The sequence below is a fragment of the Sinocyclocheilus grahami genome, unplaced genomic scaffold (assembly GCF_001515645.1).
Source record: "Sinocyclocheilus grahami isolate Dianchi unplaced genomic scaffold, SAMN03320097.WGS_v1.1 scaffold269.1, whole genome shotgun sequence".
Lineage (NCBI taxonomy): Eukaryota > Metazoa > Chordata > Actinopteri > Cypriniformes > Cyprinidae > Sinocyclocheilus > Sinocyclocheilus grahami.
The window spans coordinates 1,107,491-1,118,713 of record NW_015505448.1 but is presented as its reverse complement, the minus strand read 5'-3'; the positions used below and the strand labels follow the sequence as shown (position 1 = coordinate 1,118,713).

The following is an 11,223-nucleotide window of genomic DNA, read 5'->3' as shown; positions in this document are numbered from 1 at the left end:
CAGACATGGTTTTATGTTTACGCGGCACGATGCAATGCAACGCAACGCAACGCGTAAAAAGACAGTATAAGTCATTATAATCAGTAATTATGTCCCCACTGGATGCAACAAATGCCTCGTTTGTAATGGGTTTTCATGTGTTTGTCTCGTCGCTCCGGCCGGACACGGTATCACAGTATGGTGAGGGGCGTAACATTTCCGTCTCACGCTTGAGGTATTCGGCCAATCACAACGCATTGGATAGCTGGCCAATCACAGCACACCTTGCTTTTTCAGACCGATGAGCTGCAGTTCTGAGGGACATTAAATACTTTAACCTGCAATTACAAACGCATAAATAATGTTTTTATATTTTAAACATAAAACATTGAAAACTGATGTTTGAAATTATTTACAAAATGAAAAGGTACCTTAAATGTGAAATTAAAACCGCCAGTAGGTGGCAGCAAGTCACTGTTAATAAGGGAGTCATTGCGTTTGAACTGAATCATTTAAACGCTTGATTCATTCAGGAACAAAACAGTGTCCTGTTCCTCAGAGACACAAAGCAGCGCTGTGGCTGTGTTTGAAATGATTTTTGTTGGAGAAAAACAGGAAATGGTGTCTAAAACGTAAGTCTCTTAAAGGGGTCCTATTATGCTCTTTTACAAAGTCTTGATTTTGTTTTGGGGGTGTACTAGAACATGCTCTCATGCTTGGTGGTTCGAAAAACGCATTATTTTTCACATAATTTACATTATAAAAATACCTTTCTCCCCAGGCTGGCACAAACGGCTCGATTAGTACAGTGTTTCAGCCGGTCGCGCACCGGACAAGAAGCGCAGCGTTGCGCCACAGCTTTAAAATTCGAACACATTATTTTCTATGAGTGTAGGCACACCGGCGGCACCGTTCGGCGTCTGTCCGTGGCGCCCAGCTTCGTCGTGTTATATTTGTAAGAATTGTTCTAGACCAGCGGTTCTCAATTCCAGTCCTCGCGTACCCCCGCTCTGCATGTTTTGCACGTCTCTCTTTGTTAACACACCTGATTCAGATCATCATCTCGTTAGAAGAGAGCTCCGTGCATGAACTGTGTTCCGATTGACATGGTCCCTACACAGTGTGCATTGCTCTTTACTCCCTGAGCCCTGAGCAGGGGAAATCCGTTGAAGTTTACTTCACTTCGGAATATTCATTTACAGATTTGCGCTCCGCCGCTGCCTGCAGCGTCTTCACACACAAACGAAACTTACTAGAGAAGCGTGAAGTGGGCCATAATATACTCGTCTGATGCAGTCACTCAACCAAGCGTTCTAAGCACAACCTCGCCCCTTCCCACCCCCCAACCATTCAAATTTCTGTAGGCGGGAATTCTTTGTAATGAAATTCTAACGAGCCGCTTTGTGATATCATAAAGCCCGGAAACCAAACGCTGTAGTCCAAATGAGCCGTTTGCTGTAGTTCTTGAAAATGGATTTTTAAAAAAATAAATATCTCCCTTTGGAGTGGACTTTGAGATTTGTAACTTTGTAGATATTTTTTTATGCCCAAACATACACACTACACACTGACTAAAATTAAAAAAGTGAAAAAGCATAATAGGACCCCTTTAATATTAACTACTTGTTTGTTGAACAGTTGTACAAAATTAATATCACATTTGTAATCATGCTTACTTTTGGAGAAAAAAAACACTACTCTTCGTGTGACATTGAAATGATATAAATATATACATTTTCTGTCCCATATCTTGAATTATGTGATAATTCTAAAAGCATTTTAATAGACTGATTAATGCAGTGAAAGAACTCACTATAAATGCGCGTGCGCACTAGTCTAACCTGCTAGACTTCATCACGTAATGTATGCACGCACTCTGTAGGTGTTTTGTTTGCTTTTCGCGATATACTCAATATCAAATCGCACATCATTAAAACAACAATTACGATATTATCCCACACCCCTATACTGTTTAGATTTTTATAATGCATTGTCTTCTTATCGATCCACCAGTTCACATTCTAAGCTCTGCGTGTTTGCAGGGTAAAAACATGAAACGGTACTCTTCGTGTGACATTGAAATGATATAAATATATACATTTTCTGCCCCATATCTTAAATTATGTGATCATTCTAAATGCATTTTAATAGACTGATTCATGCAGTGAAAGAACGCGCACTAGTCTAACCTACAAGACTTCATCACCTAATGTATGCGTGCACTCTGTAGTTGTGTTTTGTTTGCTTTTCGCGATATACTCATAATATCAAATCGCACATCGTTAAAACAACAATTACGATATTTTCACAGATCTACATATCACACACCCCTATGTTTACATTTTTATAATGCATTGTCTTCTTATCGATCCACCAGTTCACATTTAAAGCTCCGCGTGTTTGCAGGGTAAAAACATGGGTCGATTTTCGCATTGGTCTGAACTCTGAACAAAACAACAGTTTTATTGAAAATGCTCATTCATTCTCTGCCAGCAGGTGGAGCGTTTGGTAGAAATATAGCTGTTTTTTCCCCGGTAACAGCAAAACACAAAGCACCACAGCACCGGACTTTGAATGTGCAGCGCTCGTGTTTATTCAATGAAATCATAATGTTAGCCTTTTGAAGTTTAATTGTCACATTCAGTTACATCACAATTCTGGTCTTTCCGTCCCTAAATTTAAGACCTCTTGAAATCATAATTAAGACTTTCTTGAACAATTTAAGACTTTTTAAGGCCTTCAATTTGATACAACTAAATTTAAGACTTTTTAAGACCCCGCGGAAATCCTGTTATTTGACTCACGATTGATTTTAAGCCCATTAGACCATAAAAAAGGAATGCATTACAAACATACAGAAGAATCAGACATTCATCAAAGAGAACTGACATGAATATGTTCTGTTTCTGTTAATACTCAACAAACCATTTCTGCATTTTACCACAAGACTATTGTGGAAAGATTAAAATATATATCAGCCACTTCTCTAAATATCATTATGAGCATCAGATAGTACACTGTAGAAAATTATTCTTCAAAGTTGTATATAAAACAAAAATTTAATTTAAGCATGTTTTAGACGAAAGTACTATTTCAGTCTCAATTCCATGTTTAATTCGTTACCTTCTTCAGTAATTATTTGTGAAATTTACTAGCAATTTCTAAGTAAAAATTATTTCACAGTAAATCTTACACCAATTTTTTTTCTTTTTTTCAGTGTAAAAATTATATATCGATTGACCAATATGCAAGTGATATTTACCGTAGGACTGTACATTCTGACACGGTAAAATAAAGTAGTAGTAATGTAAAACAGGGAAAGTTGTCATCTTACCCTGGACTTGAAAGCGAGGATCATTTTAGGCAGGAACAGAATGAGGCATTTAAGCTCGATGGTGAAATATTTCAGCACAAAATCTGTTATTCCAACAGCCCAGATCAGGTCAAAGAAATCATAACTGTTGATGTTTGGCTTCGCAAAAATAAGGCTGGGGGGGAAATATACATATATTATTTTTTATATTTATTCTATCATAGTCATTTATAATAATATAATTGAAATACAAATGATAGAATATTATATACATTTATAATATCTATTTACGATACATTACTGTTCAAAAGTTTATTTTGAAAGAAATCAATACATTTATTAATCAAGGATGCATTAAATTGATCAAAAGGTGACAGTAAAGACATTTTTAATGTTACAAAGGATTTAGATTTAAAATAAATTCTTGTAAATAAATGTTCTTTTGAACCTTCTATTCATGAAAGAATCTTGAAAAAAAAAAAAGTATCACAGTTTACACAAAAGTATTAAGCAGCACAACTGTTATCAACATTGATAATCATAAGAAATGTTTCCTGTCGGGCATCCCGAGTTTGAGTCCCTGCTGGCGGACCTTTCCCGAGCCAATACCCCCTCTCTCTCTCTCTCTCTCTCTCTCTCTCTCTCTCTCTCTCTCTCTCTCTCTCTCCCACTTAGTTTCCTGTCCACCTACTGTACTATTCAAATAAATAACTTATTAATAATAACTTTAAAAAATAAATGTTTCCTGAGCTGCAAATCAGCATATTAGAATGATTTGAAGGATCATGTGACACTGAAGAGTAATAATGCTGGAAATTCAGCTTTGCATCACAGGAATAACATTTAAAATATATTCAAATAGAAAACAGCTATTTGAAATTGTAATAATATTTCATAATATTATCGTTTTTACTTATTTTTTTATGAAATAAATGCCGCCTTCATGAGCAGAAGAGACAAAACATTTGAAAAACATCAAATCAAGACCCAAACTTTTGAACAGTGATTTGAAGGATCATGTGACACTGAACACTGGAGTAATAATGCTGAAATTCTGCTTTTTAAAAAAATAATAATATTGAAATATAAAACGGTTATTTTAAATTGTAGTAATATTTCACAATGTTGCTGTTTTACTGTATTTTGATCAAATAAATGCAGCCTTGGTGAGCATAAGAAATTTATTTCAAAAACATCTAAAGCGTCCAACCTCAAACTTTTGAACGGCAGTGTATATGAAATAATAACAAAAAAAAAAAAAAAACTAAAAATGAAAACCAGTGAATGCTTTCATTTAAGAGATGATTTAAATGTGAATAATGAAAAATGATGGGAAACTAAAATACTCACAAATGCTAATAAACAAACATACAATGAGAGATCACTCTGCAAAATGAAAACATGGAGTAAATGAAATTTTTCAAATGAATAAGGCAAAAACAACAACAACAACAATGTCCTTAGAGCATCCAAGATAACATAAAAACAGATGAATGTTTGATACATATAATCAGTTATGACGGTGACTGAAACGAATGAACAGTACAGTACCTGTTGTGAAGTTCCTCTGCACTGAATGTGTAATACACATACACAATGTTGCCAGCGAGAAAGATCATAATCCAGAGGGTGGTAAACACAGACCTCTCCTCCTGAAAATACATCCATGCACAATGAGACACATACAGCATGTCCTCAACAGAACAATCGCTTCTTATGAAATTATACAGTTTGAAGTCAGTAAGATTTTTTTTAAAGAAATTAATATTATCCAGCAAGGACGTAATAAACTGATCAAAATATTTCCATTTCAAATAAACGCTGTTCTTTTGAACTTTCTATTCATCAAAGAAGCCTGAAAAGAAAAGAAGAAGAAAAATAAGCATAAGAGACTTCTTTTAAGAACACTAAAATAATCTTAACCCACTCTAAATGTTTAAACGGTAGTACATGGGTATTACATGGACCTTTTGCTTGAGGTCAAATGCAAATGTCTCCAGTGCATAAGGGTGAATCCAGGAACCGGAAGGGTCAGTAATATAATTATAGTATTGTTAGAAAACACTCTCTGTCTTTAGAATGGTTCCAGATGTTTTCACCCCTCCTTTTCTTTTTTCCTGTCCCTCTCTCCCTCGCTCCCTATACAACGCATTCTCTCTGAATCCCCTTCCTCCATCTGTTCTCGCTCTCTCTCTCTCTTGTATGATGCTTTAAATATCTCTTACTCATATTCGAGGTACGCATGCGCACATGTATGCATTAGCTTTTCTTGGTTCAAATACTCAAATAAGGACATGAATGCTAGGACTACAAGGTAAAGGAGTTCGTGATGAACTATGACGAGAGTTCAGCATCCTTCGCCAAAGTCTATTCCTAATATGTCCATGTTTTTCTGTACATGTGGCTATTTTATATAAACACATGTTCTTGGCCAAGAATCCTATATGTATGTCATCTATATCCTCATTGGTTAAAGGGTTGAAACTCCCCTCGACATATGCCTATATAATATCTTTGTTTCTATGAATAAATTGAAGTATTGAGAATACATTGAATGTGTGTTTTCTTGCTTCTCGGCCGTTATACACTTTGAGGGATTGAGAATTTTCAGGTGGTAAAGAGATATCGAGGGACCAATTGTTATTTTACTAACAAATAGGGGCTCGTCCTTCCGGGAATTTCTTAAAAAGACAGGTAAGAAACTGTTTTATTTTTCTTCCTGTCTGTAAGAGAAATTGAATTTATTCTCGTTTGCAATTTGATTGTGTCATATTTGGCATCAATCTGTTTTCCTCACATTTTAGATGTGGGAAGAAGAGTGAGAAGCTTTCCGTTTAACCTATCTATTTAAGAAATAGAGTAGTGGTGAAAGATTTTAATTGCTCACTCTTGCCGTGAAGGTTCTCAATCCTAAGTGACTTCATGAATAATACAGAATTGAAAGCTTTCTTTTGGCCAACATATCAAAAAGTTAATATAAGACTGCGGTCTCTATTTTGTGTTTTGTTTGGCCATTCAAATGCTCAAATAAGGACATGAATGCTAGGACTACAAGGTAAAGGAGTTCGTGATGAACTATGACGAGAGTTCAGCATCCTTCGCCAAAGTCTATTCCTAATATGTCCATGTTTTTCTGTACATGTGGCTATTTTATATAAACACATGTTCTTGGCCAAGAATCCTATATGTATGTCATCTATATCCTCATTGGTTAAAGGGTTGAAACTCCCCTTGACATATGCCTATATAATATCTTTGTTTCTATGAATAAATTGAAGTATTGAGAATACATTGAATGTGTGTTTTCTTGCTTCCCGGCCGTTATACACTTTGAGGGATTGAGAATTTTCAGAGGTGGCAAAGAGATATCGAGGGACCAATTGTTATTTTACTAACAAGTATAAAACAATGAACTGAACCGAATCTCACCCGCAGTGCCACCTGATGCTTCAGCTTTGAGTTAGCAAAGGCAAATGTGCTGATCATTCCAATGCAAATAGCAATTCCTGAGAAATACAAAGAAAATAATGAGAGAATCAGCACCTTGTATTTCACATATCACCTGAAAAGACACTGAATATTAACATCATTATAATATCCATTCCAACATAATGAAAACACCAGTGGCTTTACATTGCATATCAGAGAAAAACAATCTCAGTGTTAACAGCTGTGATTTTGACCCATGCCTTCAACAGCAAAGGCAGCTCATAATATATTGAACCTACCAAGCTTGTGCTGAAAGCAGTTTTTAGCGAGGAGAATGAGGATAAAAGGGAATCCCCTCTGAAGCCATGTGACCATGGCCTTGAGCTCAGAGAGAGCAGGAGCTGGTGTAGAGGCATCATCACCTGGGAACAGGCAGTTATGGGAGATGGCTTTATTGCCAAATACTGAGATAAATACCACTGCTTTCACGCCAATTTTAAATGTCAACATTAAGTCTTATCCACACTGTAAGTTATTAATGCATTTTTAGATTTAATTTTGGATGTTTTTTAAATCTAAAAATGCATTAATAACCTACAAAAACATATTAAAAACCTTTTTTTTCTTAAATGTTAACTGAAATAATTATATATATATATATATATATATATCATATATATTTTTTATTTCCCCAACTAGTTGCCAAGGCAACATTTCTCATTTTAATTTAGTTTAATTTGATGTACCGAAATAACTAAAACTAAAAGTGAAAAAAAAAATACTAAAAATGACAAAAACACACAACAAAATGGAAAATATAAAAATATAAATTATATAATTTTTTTTTAAAGAAATTAACACTTTTATTTAGCATTACATTGATCAAAAGTGACAGTAAAGACATTTATGAAGAATCCTGAAAAATATGAAAGGGGACATCGGATGAAATTTTCACATTTTTGGGTGAGCAGTAGCTCATTATCATTTAAAGAGACATGCACCGAAACGGGTAGCTTTTGACAAGCTAAAAAGGGTGTTGTTTTACACTACCATTGAAGAATTTTAACCAGTAAGTTACATTTCATGAAGACCCTAATGAATCATAACATCTTGTGGAAAATGGGCATCCAATGTCCCCTTTAAACAGCGGCACTGTTTTGAGCGTTGATGATAATAAGAAACACAGAAGCTCTTACTTCCATCATCTCTACTCCCATGTCTCTCAGCAGAGGTGGCCGCATGCAGGAGAGAAGAGCGGTGCTGGCCGGAGTGATGATGATGATGGTGCTGAAGAGGGCGAGGGAGATAAGGTGGGTTCTCCGTCCGGTGAGAGCCTTCGTCCCTTGATGAGGACGCCATCTGGATGAAGACATCCGGTGGAGAACCCAGAACCAGCCCTGCAGCCTGGAAAGGAGCTGAGGACACGTTCCCAGCAGAGACGCCCACCAGACCAGAGAAGAGCTGCTGGGGCGACGTAGGAGAGTCTGGCTTCAGACAGTCAAACACTCCTCCTTCATCAAGGCTGCTCTCTGAACCGAGAGCTTGACTCCTGTTCCTACAAAATGACAAGAAAGCAGGCTGCATTTACACTGCAAGGTCTAATCAGATCTGATATTCTGACACATACTTGACGGGATCAATATATAAGACACATAATCAATACACAATACATAACTACACAACATCAACATGATTACAAGAAAGTGTTATTCTGAAAGATAATTATATAAAAATAATTATACAAAATAAACAAAACTGATAATTGGATACAAACAAAACAGACGTAACCTTAAAAAAATTACATCTAATTTGTTGACATGAGATATTTGTTTTAATATTTTGAAATAAGCCTCTTATGTTCACCAAGGCTGCATTTATTTGATTAAAAATTCAGTACAAACAGTAATATTGTGAAATATTATTACAATCTAAAATAACCGTTTTCCATTTGACTACTTTTAAAAATGTCAGTGTCACGTGATACTTCAGAAATCATTCTAATATGCTGATTTTGTGTTTAATTTTTTATTGGTACTCAAATATTAAAAATGTTCTTATTTATCAATGCTGAAAACTGTTTTTGCTGCTTATTATTTTTGTGGGAATTGTGATGCATCTTTTTAGAATTTTTTGATCAAATTAAATTCAAAAGAACAGTATTTTGTTAATCACATGTCTTTACTGTCATGTTTGTTCAATTTAATACATCCTTGCTGAATAAAAGTATTAATTTCTTTCTTTCTTCTTTTTTAATCTTACCATAAAATTTTGAAAGGTAGTGTATCACGGTTTCCACAAAAATATTAAGAAACAAAAAGTTTCAGCATTGATAGCAAATGTTTCTTGAGTAGTGAATCAGCATATTAGAATGAATTCTGAAGGATCATGTTCAAACAGAAAACAGTTCCTTTAAAGTATAAAAATATTTCACAACATTAATGTTTTTCCTGTATTTTTGGTAAAATAAATTCAGCTTTGGTGAGCATAAGAGACTTTAGTCTCTTTAGTCTTATTAGAGCTCTATTAGAGCAAAATTATTTCAAATGTTTAAGCAACTAAGGTAACATAATATTAATCGCTCTCAAACTAATTTCTCACTTCCCATGTGTACTTGCTCAGTGATTGAAATGCAGGCATTCCCATGCATTCAGCAACTTAGTCTGTTTGTCACGTTACAGTGACTTAACTGATGAAGCTGGTTAACTAAGGATGGTTAACTAAAATTATTTTCAGTAGGATGGGAAACTAAAAAATGTAAACATGTTTAGATTAGATGAGTGAAATCCAACCTTTCTGGCGGCATGCCCTCAGTGTTGCTGCTGTAGCGTCTCTGCATGGCACCCACTTTATCACCAGCAGCTCCAAAACTGGAGAGAAACAAAAAGAAACACAGATTTATGAAAAATGTATGAAAAAATGTTAGCCTTTCACCAGGAGCTCCAACACTGCTTATTTTTTATTGGTACTCAAATATAAAAAATGTTCTTATTTATCAATGCTGAAAACAGTTTTTGCTGCTTATTATTTTTGTGGGAATTGTGATGCATCTTTTTAGAATTTTCTGATCAAATTAAATTCAAAAGAACAGTTTTTATTTGTAACTTTATACAGTATATGTCTTTACTGTCATGTTTGTTCAATTTAATACATTTTATACATATAAAATGTATAAATAATACAAATGCATAAATGTATTATGTATACATAATACATTTAATACGTTTTATATGTACATAAAACGATTACAATTAAATTGTGCAAAAGGACATTGTATGGAATTACACAGCACAACAGGATATTGTGACACATAAGCAATAGGAAATGTTTATATTATGAAATATATATATATATATATACACACCATAATTAAATAACCATAAATAATCATAATTAAATGGATAACTAAATAAAAAAGTTACACACACTAAATAATAAATGCAAGATAAACTGATTTTAGAATAAAACAGTCAATAAAATGTATCAATCAATACAAATCTAGCATGTTTTTCTTCAAAGTGGGGTTTCTTTTCAGTAGCATAAACTGTATTAAGTATTATAGCAAGACAAACAAGCAAAGAAGAAAATTAATCCAGAAACCTACAAGTGCTAAATATTTCCAATCCCACCGCAATCTATCCTTGATGCATACTAAAGAGCACAGTGTTCAAGTTCATGTGACTACATCTTTTCTGTGGAACACAAAAAGAGAAGTTTACCAGCCACTATAATGAACTACTTTCTTCCATACAATGAAACTGTGACAAGGGGCTTTCATACTCCATAAACGATATTTTAAAAAAGTACTGGTCCATGCTTCTTTGTGAGTGCATTCCTAGTCTACATGATATCTCCGTATGAGGAACAGGCTGAAATTTCATTATTCACTGGCAATCTTGCTTGACATCCAAAGTCACCTTTCTCTTTCACTTAATGGAAAAGAGCAGCTCAGACACAACTATGAATAACTCCTATTCTGTCCCACAGAAGAAAGAAAGTCATAAGCATTTCAAAAGACAGATGTGCGTAAATGATGACACAAATTTCATCATTACTGGGTGAAAGAACGATAAATCATAACATGCACGTGTCTGTGTGAACATATGTATGTGTACTTGTATATAGATAGACAGACACCTGGCTATTTATGTTTTGGCTATTTGCCATGTTTTGTGTGTGTGTAGTGGTACAGATGGATGGATGGATGGATGGATGGATGGATGGATGGATAGATAGATAGATAGATAGATAGATAGATAGATAGATAGATAGACACCTGGCTATTTATGTTTTGGCTATTTGCCATGTTTTGTGTGTGTGTGTAGTGGTACATGGATGGATGGATGGATGGATGGATGGATGGATGGATGGATGGATGGATGGATGGATGGATGGATGGATGGATGGATGGATGGATGGATGGATGGATGGATGGATGGATGGATGGATGGATGGATGGATGGATGGATGGATGGATGGATGGATGGATGGATGGATGGATGGAT

The 11,223-nt window shown here is 34.9% G+C and overlaps 1 protein-coding gene across 3 annotated transcripts in view; it reads right to left on the bottom strand.

The window, feature by feature from the left end:
- The window catches only part of LOC107599619 (RING finger and transmembrane domain-containing protein 2-like), a 24,369-nt gene that overhangs the window by 9,964 nt on the left and 3,182 nt on the right, over positions 1 to 11,223 (bottom strand). For 2 of the 3 annotated variants that reach the window (XM_016291273.1, XM_016291271.1), the window contains exons 2-7: positions 9,511 to 9,588; positions 7,918 to 8,276; positions 7,021 to 7,143; positions 6,722 to 6,798; positions 4,844 to 4,944; positions 3,314 to 3,467 (exon numbers count right to left, since the gene is read on the bottom strand). In XM_016291273.1, coding sequence (XP_016146759.1) covers positions 3,314 to 3,467; positions 4,844 to 4,944; positions 6,722 to 6,798; positions 7,021 to 7,143; positions 7,918 to 8,276; positions 9,511 to 9,588 — 892 coding nt within the window. Of the gene's footprint in view, positions 1 to 3,313; positions 3,468 to 4,664; positions 4,679 to 4,843; positions 4,945 to 6,721; positions 6,799 to 7,020; positions 7,144 to 7,917; positions 8,277 to 9,510; positions 9,589 to 11,223 lie in introns of all 3 variants that reach the window. The other variant, XM_016291272.1, reaches the window with a different exon arrangement.